This window comes from Cetorhinus maximus, chromosome 5 (assembly GCF_964194155.1).
Source record: "Cetorhinus maximus chromosome 5, sCetMax3.hap1.1, whole genome shotgun sequence".
Taxonomy (NCBI): Eukaryota; Metazoa; Chordata; class Chondrichthyes; order Lamniformes; family Cetorhinidae; genus Cetorhinus; species Cetorhinus maximus.
In genome coordinates, this window is record NC_135883.1 from 5485852 (window position 1) to 5503284 (window position 17433).

At 43.1% G+C, this 17433-nt stretch overlaps 1 protein-coding gene across 1 annotated transcript in view; it reads right to left on the reverse strand.

Annotated features, from left to right (window-relative positions):
- The window catches only part of LOC144680475 (sterile alpha motif domain-containing protein 12-like), an 85104-nt gene that overhangs the window by 19880 nt on the left and 47791 nt on the right, over nucleotides 1-17433 (reverse strand). Inside the window, exon 4 of the mRNA XM_078541475.1 lies at nucleotides 15054-15194. Coding sequence (XP_078397601.1) covers nucleotides 15054-15194 — 141 coding nt within the window. The remainder of the gene's footprint in view (nucleotides 1-15053; nucleotides 15195-17433) is intronic.

Here is a 17433-nt window from a genome sequence, read left to right on the forward strand (position 1 = left end):
AGCAGCACTTGCTTAGCAATAACTTGCTCATTGATGCTCAGTTTGGGTTCCGCCAGGGCCACTCAGTTCCTGGCCTCATTACAGCCTTGGTTCAAAGATGATCAAATGCTGCCTTAATGTCAAGGGCAGTCACTCTCGCCTCACCTCTTGAGTTCAGCCCTTTTGCCCGAGTGTGGCATCAAGGAGCCCTAGCAAAACTGGAGTCAATGGGAATCAGGGGGAAAACTCTCCACTGATTGGAGTCATACCCAGCACAAAGGAAGATGATTGTGGGTGGAGGTCAATCATCTCAGTTCCAGGACATCACTGCAGGAGTTCCTCAGGGTAGTGTCCTAGGCCCAGCCACCTTCAGTTTCTTCATCAATGACCTCCCTTCCATCTTAAGGTCAGTCAGAATGTTCGCTGATGATTGCACAATGTTCAGCACCATTCATGACTCCTCAGATACTGAAGCAGTCCATGTCCAAATGCAGTAAGACCTGGGCAATATCCAGGCTTGGGCTGACAAGTGGCAAATAACATGCACACCGCACAAATGCCAGGCAATGAACATCTCCAACAAGTGAGAATCTAACCATTGCCCCTTGATGTTCAATGGCATTACCATCGCTGAATCCCCCACTATCAACATCCTGGGGGGGTTACCATTGACCAGAAACTCAACTAGACTAGTAAATGCTGTGGCTACAAGAGCAGGCCAGAGGCTGGGAATCCTGTGGCGAGTAACTCATCTCCTGGCTCCCCAAAGCCTGTCTACCATCTACAAGGCACAAGTCAGAACTGTGATAGAATACTTGCCTGGATGAGTGCAGCTCTAACAACACTCAAGTACTCGACACCATCCAGGACAAAGCAACGTACTTGATTGGCACTACATCCACAAACAATCACTTACTCCACCACCAACGTACAGTGGCAGCAGTGTATACCATCCACAAAGGTGCACTGCAGGAACTCAACAAGACGGCACCTTCCACGACCACTACCATCTAGAAGGACAAGGGCAGCAGACACATGGGAACACCACCACCTGGAAGTTCCCCTCCAAGTCACTCACCATTCTCGTTTGGAAATATATCCCCATTCCTTCACTGTCACTGAGTCAAAATCCTGGAACTCCCCCTCTAGCAGCACTGTGAGTGTACCAATACCACATGGACGACAGCAGTTCAAGAAGGCAGCTCACCGTCACTTTCTCAAGGGCAATTATGGATGGGCAATAACTGCCTGCCTAGCCAGCAATGCACACATCCCATGAATGAATGTTAAAAAAAAGCTGTTCAACATTCTTTGGATAAATTTTTCAAGGTTATTGACGATCTTGCCCCTTCATCCCAATAACTCCACCAGGACTTGACTGTTCAATTTACACCGCCTTCAATCCAAAACAAAATCAATCCAACTTCAGTCATTGAGCTTCTGTATGCAGAAAATGCTTTTGTGTACGCTCACTCAGAAACCATATGAGAAAATGGGTCTTTCACTAAACACCCAGAAAACAAATGTCTCCTTCCAGCCAGCTACATATCTTGTGAGGCTCCTCTTGACAAAGTCAGACATGGACGATGAAATTCATCATCGCCTCCAATGTGTCAGTCCAGCTTTTGGCCGAGTGAGGATAAAAGCATTTGAGGACCAGGATCTCAAACCTGAGTCTAAAGTCATGGCTTACCAGGCAGCAGTGATTCCCACTCTCCAAATTATGCTTCGGAGATTTGGACGACCTACAGTTGGCAGCTCAAAGCACTGGAGAAGTACAGAAGATCCTCCAAAACCCATTGGCAAGAAGGCATTCAACACCAGCATCCTCTCCGAAGCCAACATGCCATGGACTGAGGCACTAATCACACAAAGGCAGCTTCAATGAAATGCTTTAGAGGTGCCCTCAGAGCATCCCTGAAGAGGTCAAACATCACCACTGACTCATGGGAGTCCTGTCTTGTGACTGACCAAAATGGAGAAGGCTCATTTAGAAAGGCACCAAGCACATTGAGAGACTTTGTCAGGAGCACATAGAGATGAAGTTAGGGCATTGGAGAGAGTGCACAAACACCCAAACGATTCATCTAGCTAACCTTCCAAGCACCACCCACCCTGCACGAGGCAGAGTCTACAGATCACACATTGGACTTATCAGCCATCTCAGAACCCATCCAACCAGACTGGAAACAAGACCCTAAGGGACTGCCTAAGGAGAAAGAGAGACTGATGAGTGCTGTCTAATTTAAAAGTATACAATTTTTATTTTATATTTAGTTATTTATTTTACTTTACAAGTTATTTCATTTAGTGATGTTCAGTACTGTACCAGTTTTGCACTTTGGAGGTTCTTTTGGACATTCCTTGTCTAGATAAACAGTTTATACATTGAATCCCATTGGAACTCTGATACGCTTAAATTTGCTTCACTTAAAGTCACCCCCATCCACCCCTTATGATCCCTCATACCGTCCATGCCAACTCATGCCCCTCACCCAACCCCCAATGGCGCCTCATATCCTCCATTCCAACTCTATAGCCATTCAGCCAGTATCCACCATGGGCAGGCCTCAGGAGCCATGTGGAAATGAAATTAAATACACATATAAAAATCTAAAACAGCTCTCATCATGCAGACTTAATGGTGAAAAAAGCTTCCATTCATGGAAGTATCAAAGCTTTTAAATCTCAAGCGGTTAATCTCTTTTAAAAACAAACATATGTTCGTGCCTCTAATCCTTTAATAGCCTCTTTAAGCTGTCATTCAAACTTTGAACTCAGAAACCCCTGTTGGGATAGTTGTAGCTTTTGAAACTAAGCTAAGCATGATGAAAAGCCCTTGGGGAAATATCAACAAAGGACCCCATTGAAACTGCTCAAACAGATGTTATATCAGTTAGCCTGTCAATCAAAGCAGTCTAGCAAAGAGTTTTTAACAATCCCTGATAGCTGCAACCATTTGTTTTACAGTTTAAAGCACAGAGGATTAAAAAAAAAAATCACATCATGATAGTTAAACATTAATCAGTTTTCTGCCCTTCAAGAGGATTGATATCTACTCCATAAATGTATTAATCCTGCACTGCAGGTAAGGCTCTTGCAACAGACAAAAGGGGGTCTGTTTGAACTCAACACTAATTTCAAATTATCCTGATGAATTCAGATTTCCCTCGTGTGTGAACCATTCCCCACACCCTGCCTCCTACAAGCAAAAACGGGATCTGTCGGAAATGGGAGTGGGGCTTCTGTATCTGAGTCTTGGAGTATTCCCAGCCTCACAAAGATCCAGCCCTTAACGTTATTAATGACAATATAAAAGAGCAATTTGTAGGGGGTCTTTCCCAAGGTTATCACAATTAGATTTGGAGAAGGAAAGTGAACCATAAAATACCAGGACCTGGCTGTTTACCTGGCCAAGTTACATAGGCAAGGAATGTGAGAGGGGTGGTTGGGGATTTTTATTTAGTTCTTCATAGGATGTGGGCTTCGCTGGCAGGGTCAGCATTTATTGCCCATCCCTAGTTACCCTTGAGAAGGTGGTGGTGAGCTGCCTTCTTGAACCGCTGCAGTCCCTGTGGTGTAGGTTCACCCACAGTGCTGTTAGGAAGGGAGTTCCAGGATTTTGACCCAGCGCCAGTGAAGGAACGGCGATATATTTCCAAGTCAGGATGGTGAGTGACTTGGAATGGAACTTCCAGGTGGTGGTGTTCCCATCTATCTGCTGCCCTTGTCCTTCCAGGTTGGAAGGTGCTGTCTAAGAAGCCTTGGTGAATTCCTGCAGATCATCTTGTAGATGGTACACACTGCTGCTACTGTGCATCGGTGGTGGAGCGAGTGAATGCTTGTGGATGTGGTGCCAATTAAGCGGACTGCTTTGACCTGGACGGTATCAAGATTTTTGAGTGTGGTGGGAGCTGCACTCATCCAGGCAAGTGGAGAGTATTCCATCACACTCCTGACTTGTGCCTTGTAGAGTGTGGACAGGCTTTGATGAGTCAGGAGGTGAGTTACTCATCGCAGGATTCCTAACCTCTGACCTGCTCTTGTAGCCACAGTATTTATATCGCTAGTCAAGATGTTGATAGTGGGGGATTCAGTGATGGGAATGCCATTGAACATCAAGGGCCGATGTTCTCGGTTGTAGGTTCTCTCTTGTTAGAGATGGTCATTGCCTCGCATTTGTTTGGCAGAAATGTTACTTGCCACTTGTCAGCCCAAGCCTGGATATTGTCCATGTCTTGCTGCATCTGGATATGGACTGCTTCAGTATCTGAGGAGTTGCAAATGGTGCTGAACATTGTGCAATCACCAGTAAACATCCCCACTGACCTTATGATGGAAGGAAGGTCATTAATGAAGCAGCTGAAGATGGTTGGGCCTAGGACACTACCCTGAGGGATTACTGCAGCAATGTCCTGGAGCTGAGATGACTGACCTCCAACAACCACAACAATCTTCCTTTGTGCTAGGTATGACTCCAACCAGTGGAGAGTTTTCCCCCTGATTCTCATTGACTCCAGTTTTGCTAGGGCCACATTCAGTCAAATGCAGCCTTGATGTCAAGGGCAGTCACTTTCATCTCACCTCAGGAGTTCAGCTCTTTTGCCCATGTTTAATCCAAGGCCATAATGAGGTCAGGAGCTGAGTAGCCCTGGCAGAACCCAAACTGGGCGTCACTGGACTGGAGGACGCTCACTAGAGGAGGACGTTGCACAAATATCCCCATCCTCAATGATGGAGGAGCCCAGCACATCAGTGAAAAAGATAAGGCTGAAGCATTTGCTATAATCTTCAGCCAGAAGTGCCAAGTGGATGATCCAACTCAGCCTCCTCCGGAGGTCCACAGCATCACAGATGCCAGTCTTCAGCCAATTCGATTCACTCCACGTTACATCAAGAAACAGCTAAATGCACTGGATGCTGCAAAGGCTATGGGCCCTGACAATATTCTGGCAATAGTACTGAGGACTTGTGCTCCAGAACTAGCCGCACCCCTAGCCAAGCTGTTCCAGTACAGCTACAACACTGGCTTCTACTCAGCTATATGGAAAATTGCCCAGGTATGTCCTGTACACAAAAGGCAGGATAAATCCAACCCGGCCAATTACCGCCCCATCAGTCTACACTCAATCATCAGTAAAGTAATGGAAGGGGTCATCTACAGTGCTATCAAGTGACATTTGCTTAGCAATACCTGCCCACTGATGCCCACTTTGGGTTCCGCCAGGGCCACTCACCTCTGACCTGATTACAGCCTTGGTTCAAACATGGACAAAAGAGCTGAACTCTCGAGGTGAGGTGAGAGTGGCTGCCCTTGATAGTCACTCTCGAGGCAGCATTTGACCAAGTGTGGCATCAAGGAGCCCTACCAAAACTGGAGTCAATGAGAATCAGGGGGAAAACCCTTCGCTGGTTGGAGTCATACCCAGCATAAAAGAGGATGGTTGTGGTTGTTGGAAGTCAATCATCTCAGCTCCAGGACATCACTGCAGGAGTTCCTGAGGTTAGTGTCCTAGGCCCAACCATCTTCAGCTGCTTCATCAATGACCTTCCTCCCATTATAAGGTCAGAAGTGGGGGTGTTCGCTGATGATTGCACAATGTGCAGCACCATTCGCGACTCCTCAGATACTGAAGCACTCCATGTCCAAATGGATCAAGGCCTGGACAATATCCAGGCTTGGGCTGACAAATGGCAAGTAACATTCGCACCACACAAGTGTCAGGCAATGACCAAATGTCAGGCTAGGAATCATGCAATGAGTAGCTCACCTCCATATTCTTAAAAGAGGTGACTAATGAGGTAGTCGCTACGCTGGTATTAATTTTCCAAAATTCGCTAGATTCCTGAAAGGTTCCATCAGACTGGAAAGTAGCAAATATAACCCCTCTGTTCAAAAAGGGAGGGAGGCAGAAAACATGAAACTATAGACCAGTTAACTTGCCATCTGTCTTGGTGAAGTTGTTAGAATCGATCATTAAGGAGGTTATAACTGGGCACTTAGAAGAGCTCAAGGCAATCGGAAAGGATCAGCATGGCTTTGTAAAAGGAAAATCATGTTTAACCAATTTATTGGAGTTTTTTGAAGGAGTAACATGCTCAGTGGATAAAAGGGAGCCTGTAGATGCACTGTACTTGGATTTCTAGAAGGTATGTGATCAGGTGCAACATCAAAGGTTTTAACGAAAAATAAAAGCACATGTGTAGGGAGTAACATATTAACATGGACAGAAGATTGGTTAGCCGGCAGAAAGCAGAGAGTATGCATAAATGGGTCTTTATCGGATTGGCAGGATGTGACGAGTGGAGTCCCACAGGGGTCTGTACTGGTGCCTCAACTTTTTACAATTTACATCAATGACTTAGATGAGGGGAGCGAAGACATGGTGGCTAAATTTGCAGATGACACAAAGAAAGGAAGGAAAGTATGTTGTGAAGAGGACATGAGGAGGTTGCAGATGGATATAGATAGGTTGAGTGTCATGAAGCTATTAATGTACATAATATTATTGGAAAATATTTTTCTTTTAAAATAGAGGTTTAGGCTGTGGGTGTGTTTTGATTGGATTAAAACCAGCTAGTCTGAGTGCTTTAATGTATACTAGTTTTGAGATGTAAACAGGGAGGTAGAGTGCATTTGTATTTTTTGAATAGAGCATTCAAGAAGACAAGTGAAATCTGGCACCTAGCTAGCAGAGACCAAGCAATATGTTTATATTACTCATAAAATTGGTAGAATGAAAGGGGTTTTATTGTTAGAAGAGGCTGGTGATATAATGAGAATTTACATTCAATGAGCTGTGCTAGGGTGGTCCGTCTGGTTCTATTCCTTTTAGGCTTTTTAGCATATTGATATGACTGAGTGGCTTGCTAGGCCATTTCAGAGTCAACCACATTGCTATGGGTCTGGAGTCACGTGTAGGCCAGACCGGGTAAGGACAGCAAATTTCCTTCCCTAAAGGGCATTAGTGAACCAGGTGGGTTTTTACAACAATTGCTTCATGGTCATCATTATACTTTTCATCTGCCATGGTGGGATTCGAACCCAGGCCCCTAGATCATTACCCTGGGCCTCTGGATTACTAGCCCAGAGACAATACCACTATGGCACCGCCTCTTGTCCCATTGTGATATCATGGCATCATTGAGATATAATTAGCAACCCTTGGACAATAAGGATGCTACATGAAGAGGGAGAGAGGGAGAGAGGGAAAGAGAGAGAGTGTGTGTGTGAGAGAGAGAGAGAGAGAGAGAGAGAGGGAGAAGGAGAGAGAGGGTGAGAGAAATGCTTTCCTCAATTGCAGACAGTGAAAAATGAGCATGCTTGAACTTGAAGACCTAAAGTACAGTTTTTCTTAAAATATATGTTGGCGTTCAGAATCTGTCTTTCATAGAATTGCAGCATATTAACATGGCCATCCTGAAGTTGCAATCTGTCATTCATTGCTCCAACACAGGCTGCGATGTGGAACCACACCATTCCCCCATCCCCCCCACCATCCAGAGCTTACAATCAGAAAAATCAATTGATATGGTGAAAACCTTCCCTTTTCTGCTCTCAAATCAAGTTGAAAACCCCTAAAAAGTTATTCCTTGTTCAATCACCTATCACTGGGTTTTTAATAGTGAGCTATCGACAACTAGTGCTGAACAACTGATCCAGTCCTGAAGAAATGATTTTGTATTTATGTTAAATGTCTCCATTATGATTAATTCTGGATTTTCTGAAGTAGGTTTTTAAAAAGGTTTGCTGATATTTTAGTCTCTATCGTAAACCCATGTGTATAACCCAAACATGATTTCACACTCTGTAACATTTTTAAAAGGTGGTTTAATTATTAGTGCTTTTCATTTCCTGGTTGGCAATCTGTGAGAGTTTTTTAATATAATTGACTGCTTGGACAGCTTGATGATGTCACTGCAGCTCGATGATGAGAATCCCCCTTAAACTATGTTACAATCAATTATATGGCAAGGGCAAAAGCTCTTGTCACAGAGATCACAAGGTCTCTCCATGCAGCGTTCTTCAAGGTCCATGGCAAGCTACTTTGCTTCGTCACTGACCACAGAATCCAGGGCAAAATTTCCATCTCTGCGAGCAAAGCTTTAACAATTTCATGTCAAAAAACATAACGTTAGAAACACAAAATGGTATTGTAGACAAAACAGTTTTGATCTACTGTCTTCTAACATATTGTACATCTTTCAAATGTACCTGGAAGGCCAGACAGCAGTTCCTAATTAAATATTTTACTGAATGGACTAAAGGTTTTAACAGTTTATTTATGCCTCTTTGGAGAATATATTTAGCAGATGCTTTCACTGATTAATTTTAGCAAAACCTGAAAATACTGCATTCCAGACTTCCTGCGTACACAACAGCAGTATGCTACTAATGATAATATATGAAACTCCTATGAAGATGCCTTTCCATTAGTTATTTTATCTTACAGTTCAGTCATGAATTGACTAACTCAAAGCATGACTTCTTACACATTTACCATCATCTATGTGAACTCCTGAGAGGTCAGACAGAAAATGCTCCCACCTTATGACTGTAATTATATGCCAGCAAATTAATTAACTTCCCAAGAGCTAACTTTTATAACTTTCTTCCAAGATACGCCATATATTTTCATATAGATTATACATCAAACTTAGCTAACATGCACAGTAGCAGTTTATAGTTAAAATAATATTGTTGCAAAGTCAATAATGTAATAAGTCACTCCACATTGCTAATGGATGAACTTTTCTCTTTAAAATTACTGTTAACAATGTACCAAGCATTGAAACAATTAGTACAGAACACTAGAGAACATTTACTTTTTTACCTTACCTGTAATTTAGATCTGATCTCTGTTACATACTATTAGCATGTTGATGCAAATGTTCATCAATAATGTCAAGCGCTTTATATTCTCACCCCCAGTAACATGAGGTAAAAGCACACAGGTTTATAAATCCCCAAAATTTTAATTTTATTTTCGAAAGCAAAATCCAATTAACTTGAAATTCTAACTGTTCTTCAGAGTTACTGTGTAAAATGTGTTGCTATATATATACACAAAAGTGAAATAAGTGAATTCTAATTGTACATTTGACACCTTTCATCAACCTGGATAACATATGGGAGCACTTTGCAGTTACACTGTTAATTATAAGTCACTGACAATGTTTCATTATCTTTATACATCTAAAGCTCCAATCCAACATCTGTGAGTGGATTTACTTCCCACTGACAGGTTAGCAACAGTGCAGGACTTCCTCGTGCCCATATCAATCCATCTCCAATGTGCTGAAGTTTCCTCTTCGGGCCATAATTTTACATGCAGAATGGGGTGGCAGTCATATTAATACCTTTCCCCATTGGGTTACTGCTGCTGGGAAAGGAAGCAATTCGAGTGCAGTTGCCACCTTTAAAAGGCTGCAGCCAATCAAAAGGTGGACATGGCTTTTTGCATAATAGCAGCCTTAAAGCCTCATCAGCAAGAATCACTAATACATTTATGGATATCATAAGCGCTATAGAGAATGACTATTGAGGGTTCAGGGCAGACGGCATTCAAAGGAGGAAGCTGAAGTAGTTGGTCCAACCTCCACTACCCCGCAGTCCTCACACAGCTTTAAAAGAGGTTCATTGTCTTCAAAAGAGTAGCCAAGGGAAGTCACTGTTCTCAATATACATCCTGTGCTGGTAGCAGAAGCTTCATATACCCCTTCTTTGTGCCATCAGTTTTGTGCCAGAGAAACTGACTTATTCAATGGGAATCTCTGAAAACATTAAAGGACCTCTGTAACTCAAAAGAAATCCATGACGCACACTGCCTGCCACAAGGGGTTTGTAGGGCAATTGATTTAAAGGGATAATGCAGTTAAAGAGATAATGCAATTCTCATCATGGGACGCATGTGAGGTGATGCATTTTGGTGGGAAGAACATGAACAGGTAATATAAAGTAAGGGGTGAAATTTTGAAGGGTGTGCGGGAGCAGAAAGACTTGGGTGTGAATGTGCATTGATCATTGAAGGTGGCAGGACAGGTGGCAAGAGCAGTTAATAAAGCATATGGTATCCTGGGCTTTGTTAATAGGGGCATGGAGTACAAGAGCAGGGAGGTTATGCTGAATTTATATAAGACACTTTTTAGACCTCAGCTGGAATATTGTGTACAGTTCTGGGCAGCACATTATAGGAAGGATGTGAACACATTGGAGAGAGTGCAGACGAGGTTTACAAGAATGGTTCCGGGGATGAGAGTCTTCAGGATAGATTGGAGAGGTTGGGACTGTTCTCCTTGGAGAGAAAAAGGCTGAGAGGGGATTTGATAGAGACGTTCAAAATCATGAGGGGGATGGACAGAGTGGATAGGGAGAAGCTGTTCCCACTCATAAAAGGATAAAGAACGAGGGGGCACAGATTTAAAGTGACTTGCAAAAAAAGCAAGTGTGACGTGAGAAAAAACTTTTTCACAAGGCAAGTAGTTTGGGTTTGGAATGCACGGCCTGGAAGTGTGGTGGAGGCAGGTTCAATTGAGGCATTGAAGAGGACATTAGATGATTATTTGAATAGAAACAATGTGCAGGGGTACATGGAAAAGGCAGGGCAATGGCGCTAGGTCATAATGCTCATTTGGAGAGCTGGTGCAGACATGATGGGCCACATAGCCTACTTCTGTGCTGTTAAGATTCTGTGATTGTGATTCTGTGTGTTTATAAGGGAGAAAGCAAGTGTCCTCCCACTCGCATTCCTTGAACACTGGCCAGAAGTTTTCGAATGCCAGAGTTTCCCTTCCCAACACCCAATGAGTCGGCGGCAAACACACTGTCACCAATTCTGGCTGCCTGCAGCCATTTAATGCTCCAAAGAGCATTAATTGGCTTGAGGAGGGATTTCCACCTCTCACTCGCGAGGAAGTCACACTTCAGGGAATTGCGGCCAATCTGATTGGCTGGTAGCTCTCCAATCCCAACAGTGTCGCAGATCCTGCAATGGACAGAACTGGAACTGCAAGCAGTACACAGAGTATAAGTCCTGGGAGTTCTTGACCGGGTAAGTTTGGGGTCTCAGGGTGGGGAGGGGAGGTGAAACCCGGGGGGGGTGTTGGACCGTGGGGTTGGAGTGTTGGTGAGAGGTCTGTGGTTGGGGGGGGGGGGAGGAAGCACCCTGAGGAGCCAGACATTTTGGGGCAGCACCCGAAGTTGAAAGGAGGTTGTTGATGGACGTGGCCCCCCTACTTCCTGCTCAAGGCTGGAGCAGAGTCATTTTTCGGGCATCCCCCCTGCCCTGAACTCCTCCCAGCGGCCTGAAAATTGAGTTGATTAATTGGCCAATTAAGGGCATCAATTGGGACAAGGGCAGGGGAGCCTCCCTCACCGTAAAATTGTGGAGAGGTCGGGAAGTGGGAGAAGCCCAGTGAAAAGGTCATCCGAAGATTTTTAAGGCCACCTCCCACACCCTCAAACCCATCAGCAGGGGAAGGTAAAATTACGCCAACTGTGTTTGTTGCCTGCAAAAGAAAGATGGAGAAAAGGAAGGGGAGGTTGAGAAGTGGAGACAGTAGCAACCAAGCAAATAACCATGATTTTGTTGATATCATTCACAAGCTCCTCTCTGTTAGTGTTCAAGATGAAGGTAGAAGTTGCAAGGGAGGGAAGTCTGATGAGATGGTTGTTAATGCTGAAGAGAAGTTTGGAGACACATTTTCTAAAAGGTCCTGGAATAAGAAGAATTGATGGTGTTGAGGGAGCAGCAGTATTGCTGGAGGCAGTCAGGCCAGATTGGGAGGTAAGTAGCCAAGGCAGTTGATTCCCAACAAGCTCTGTAGTCTGTAACCCAAAGACTTAAGTAGCACAGCTGTAACAAATAGCGAGGGTGCGAGACCATTACGGATATGATGGGGACAAGAATATAGATGGAAGGAAATCTTGGAAATAGCAATATTAATATGGATGTTGGCCCAGAGAGAATGTCAGAAACTTGCGGGATTGAGGATATTTTCCACCGCACAAGGGAAAAAACACGAGAGAAATGGGATTTGGAATAGGCAACAAGAAGAATCTGAGGAATGTCTGAGTGTCTGAGGAATTAGTTGCAAATTGCCTGATCACTGACTGAAAACTGCAGACAACTCAGCACTCTTGATTGGAGATTGGAGGAATTAAGTGGCAAAGTGTGTACTGTGGGACATTTAGTGAGAAGTTTGGGATTGAAAGGGAAAAGAAGGGGAGCATGAGAGAAGATGGGTCAGGGTAGAATCCTAGTGCAGGTTGTGGTCTCCACAAATGAAGATTTGTGAACGCCGAGGCTGTGTGAAAATAAGAAGGATGCTCCCAAAGGCCGGAGAAGAGTTATAGATGATTAAGGATCATGAAGGAAACAAGTCTCAGTCTTGTTTGTGAAGGAGAAGATGTTTTACAAAGTGTTTTTTTCTCACAATCTGGGACAATCCATTTCCTAAACTGCGTGATCCTAATTTTTGTGAACAAAATGATGGGCAGAATCTTCTGTGGAGATGCAATCACCGTCAGATTGCCACTCCGCTCCTTTTTACTTACATTAAACTAGAGCTTCACATTTCTCACTCGGACATCTGACCCGGGGCTACTGGGAAATGTGCAGTGTAGTTATTCGAGGAGGCCTTCAGTGCAGTGCAGGACTGTCAGAGGAAACAAAGCCACATCACCTTTTTATGGCATTACCAGTGGGTTTCAATGGCCCAGCCACTTTGACAAGCTAGGGGAGAAGGTGAGTGCTTGGGGTAAGTGGTTGAGTGGTAAGGTGGGTGGGGGTGTTGGTTATTGGCGGTCAGGTGGAAGTGGGGGGCTAGTCGGGTTGTGAGGGGCTAGTGAGGTGGTGGGGGTAAGGATCTAGTCGAGGGTATAGTCGGGGGTGCAGGGGATAGTTGGGCGGTGGTCGGGGGGAGTGGGGAGTTAGTTGGGAGGTTGGGGGTAGTTAGGGGTGGGTGGATGGGGTAAGTCAAGGGTGCAGTCAAGGCGGCAGGGGATAGTCGAGGGTTCAGGGGCGGTTAGTCGAGGGGTGGAGTTTAGTTTGGAGGGCCCAGCGGGGAAGGGGAGGGTCAGAGGGATCAGCACCATGGTTACCCAGGAATTGGAACTGGTTTTAATCCTTCTGGTAACTATTCTGCTAAGAGAGACGGAACCAGTTGAAGTCTTTGACTTTAAATCAGAGTTTCGGAGGGTTCCAGGTTTAGGGTAATTGCCCAAAGGAAGTTGAAACTTCCCGGGCAATTCCCGTGCAGTCCTTGTGTGGGGGCTTCTGAGGGATCCCCCAGCGCAGATTACGGGTACCTCCGGGCTACAACCCTCCAGAGAATGGAAGATCTGGGCCAACGTATTTTTCTTTTGTAAAATAACAACGTTGAATTAACTATTCTTATATTTTGTAAAGGAAAATAACATATTTGTGCCAATTGTATCAGCCAGAGGTGACGCAATTTCCTCAAGCAGACGGCTGTTCTCTATTGTCTAGTGTTATTCCATGCTGTTAGTGAAAGTTTAACAATTGAAGAAGGCCAAATCTAAACGAAAAAAAAGAAAACATATTAAAACTATTTCGATTTTAAAGTGTTTGGTGCTGATTACTGTGCTGATAGGTTACAAATTACATTCACCAGGTTAAAGGTATCTGTGTTTTATCAATAATAATGTTCATTTGCCTACAAAAAAATGCAACACTTCCGTAAAAAAATTAAAAGCAAGCACTTATAAGCTGCAGCACATTCTCTAAGTCCTCTTTCTGTCAGCTTTGATTAAGTGTTTCCCCCTGAGGTATATTTCCTTTTACTGCAAGTCAGCAGTTCTTTGATGCATTATTGCACCATCATGGAAAATCAAGTGCCAAGAGTTTCTGAAACAAGTTATTAATCACAATCTTTAATTCAATATCAGGTTACAAAATCCCCTCAAGATACACAATAGCTACAGCTCCAGCAATTAGTTCTGTTCATAGAGGAGAAAATGCATATATATTACACACATATAATTTAAAAAGTGTGAAACAAGTGGATTGACCTGTTAACATGAGTCACAGCTAAATGTCACCAATCATAATCATTAGTCCGAACCTTTGGTAACTTTTAAAGGAATAGTTAGAAAAACTGAAGTACATTTCCAAGTGCTTTTGTTTATATTTTGTATATTGCTGGACTACCATTATGTGCATTTAAGCTGAAAAACAGTTTTTAAAATATTAAAATTCATTGCAGAAGGATACCTCTACCTCTTCTTTGCTCCTGTCCCACCATCCACTCCAGTGTAAATTAACTTTGAACACAGGACCAAACAAGTTATATCAGCCGCTAAACCTGCAATGGTCCCAAAGCGCTGGTTCCTCAGGCAGCAATGTGTTCGTCCCAAAGACAAAATGCAGACAGGACACACAGGGCTGGATTTTACAGGGTGCTATGTTCTCTATCCCTGGCTAAAAAGTCGGTGGGGAGCCTGCCCATGGCAAGAATAGCTGCCCTGCTGTCATTTAACAGTCACTTGGCCATTAATAAGCTGGAGGACGGATTTCTGCCCCTCAGGAATAGGAAGTCATGCCTCAAAGAGTTTTTTTTTAATTCCTTCACGCGATGTGGGTGTCTCTGGCTAGGCAAGCATTTATTGCCCATCCCTAATTGCCCTTGAAATTCTCCATGGCAATGCCTTGGCCAATTAGACTTGCCTGGTTTGAGTTTAAACAAAAACTTGGTAGTTAACTGTTCCCTGGTGCATTCTCCACAACAACACCTCTATCAATCAGAGTCCACTTGCCAACCAGTCAGCGCCCTCTTCTCCTGCAGTATAAACTGCTGATGGTATTCTGTCCTAATGAGCGCAAGACGAAAAGCTTCAACAACATCTCTTTTTTCAGCAATACTCAAATACTGTACCACCAAAGGACTATTCATATTATTTTTAAAGTCCTCGCACAGATGTGATCCAAAGCATCAGCAAGCCGTGTTCATTTAACCTCATTCCTAAACCCACAAGCAGTTTGTTGGTGGTGCTTTAATTTATTTCAATAAAGAAAGAGCAATTATTTGTGCCCAGAATCCTGATTTATTCCTACCTGCAAAAGCAGCACTAAGGCTTTCCACATCATCTTGTATACGCAGTTGCAATATTTCCTTAAGCAATGATTGACGATGGTTCTCCTGGGCAATGCCCATTTGTTCCAACTTTCTAGCAGTGAGCCTCAACAAAGCACGTCCTGTTGATTATAAATTTTATAAATAAGCACTTGCTCATTGGGATGGGTTTACTTATTTATAATGGCAACTTCTGAAGAGCAATATGGAAAACTAATTCTGATTATAGTTTAATCACTGCCTTGCAGAATTAGAATTTTCATTAACTAGAAGCAAACTTAACACCAGTTTAAGAAACATCTCCATAATTTTATTTTTTTTACAAACTATGATACCAATTCCAACTTTTTCTTAAAAACTTACATGTAAAGTAAAAACAACTTTAGCCAATAATTAGCAACTATCAATTTTAATATTTGCTTTAACCAGGATTCTAGTGTGTGTGCTGTTCGAGGTCTTTTTTTTAAAAAAAAAACTTAGCTGTAAGAAAATGTGAACTTTTGGCAACGAACTGCTTATAAACAAGGAAAACGCAAATCTCATTTTCAATTTGCAGAGAAGAAAACTACACCATCTGTATCCTGACCTATTTCGGAGAATGATGTTGCAATTTCAACAAAGCAGGTAATGAACTTTCGGCCTTTCCACTTTAAAGAGCTCTGATTACATAGATCGCTCAGTTCCACACTGAAAGCTGAAAAACAAGTTAAATTCTGCAGAGTGTCAAGAAGACACATTACTCAGACAGAACGCAGTTTATGAGGGTCAATAATTGCTATCAGTGTCACTGTCAGCTCCAGTTGTAATTCAGGACAGCAAAGCATATCAAGTTAAATTACTTATCTTCCATATGGCTTTCGTCTGAATGTGGTTTATCACTCACATTCAGCCAAAATAGGCTGGATAGGATGTTAATCATAGGTAAATGCCCTTTGACTTGCACTTGCAGTAGCCTTGCATGAACTATATGATCATCTTGTGCTTTGTAACAGCCCCAAATCATTCAGCTCTCTTCAACCTTAACTCTTAGCACCAGATAGAGAAGGAAATACACACACATTCATTAATGCATTTCCTGTGATATTGTTCATGCTAAATTGGATGATCTGCTGTATTATAAAGGGCAGAGACGCAATACAGAATGTATTTCCTTCTGAGATGCAGCTGTGTCCGTTTAAGAGCACAATGTCAAGTTACGTATTGAAGTAAATGGGGACTCAGGTTATGCTGAGTTTATCTGTATGTTTGGCAATGCACTGTGGATACCTGTTTTGTTTAAAATAAAGACTCGACTGCTGTCCCCTCCACCCATGTGACTAGGACCCTTCCCCCATTGCTACTGGGACCATCCTCCCAGCTCCATTGCACGCACCACCATTCAAACCCACCCCAGGGGCTGAGGTACCAGAGGTCTCAGAAAATGTGTTGGCTATATCATTTCTAAATCTACTGTTATGTTGTTTTCCTATGCATTAATTATCTGAGCCTCCAAAAGTCAGTAACATGATGCTTTTTAAGTGAAAAATATTAGTGCCGGTAGGCATTTTACTTCACCAGCCTTTGGCATAGCTAGAATTTTATTATGCAACAGTTTAATTATTTAATGCAAGCCTATTAAAAAGATGAATTACAGAAAACTTTACTTACTTCTGACTGGGGAATGGTATATGGAGGGACCACTGCTTTTCTTGATTTATATTAATGACCTAGACCTGAGGTACAGGGCACAATTTCAAAATTTGCAGATGATGTATGACTTGGAAGTATTGTGAACTGTGAGGAGTATAGTAATAGACATCAAGAGGATATAGACAGGCTGGTGGAATGGGCAGACACATGGCAGATGAAATTTAATGTAGAGAAGTGTGACAGAAGAATGAGGAGAGGTGACATAAAATAAAGGTACAACTCTAAAGGAAATTAAGGAGCAGAGGGACCTGGGTGTATATATGCATAAATCACTGACGATGGCAGGACAGGTGGCAGTTAATGAATTATACTGAATCCTGGGTTTTATAAATAGGGGCACAAGGTATCAAAGTAAGTAAGTTATGAACCTTCATAAAACACTGGTTCTGCCTCAACAGGAAGGATGTGAAGGTTTTAAAAAGGGTGCAGAAAAGATTTACGAGAATAGTTCTGGATGGCTTCAGTCACATGGACAGATTGACGAAACAGGGCCTGTTCTTCTTGGTAGACAGAAGGTTGAGAGGAGATTTGTTAGACATGTTCAAAATCATGGGGGGTCTGGATAAAATAAACGGGGAGAAACTGTTCCCATCAACAGAAGGTCGAGAACCTTGAGGTGATTAACGAAAGAACCAGAGGCAGCATGAGGAAAAACTTCTTTGTGCAATAAGG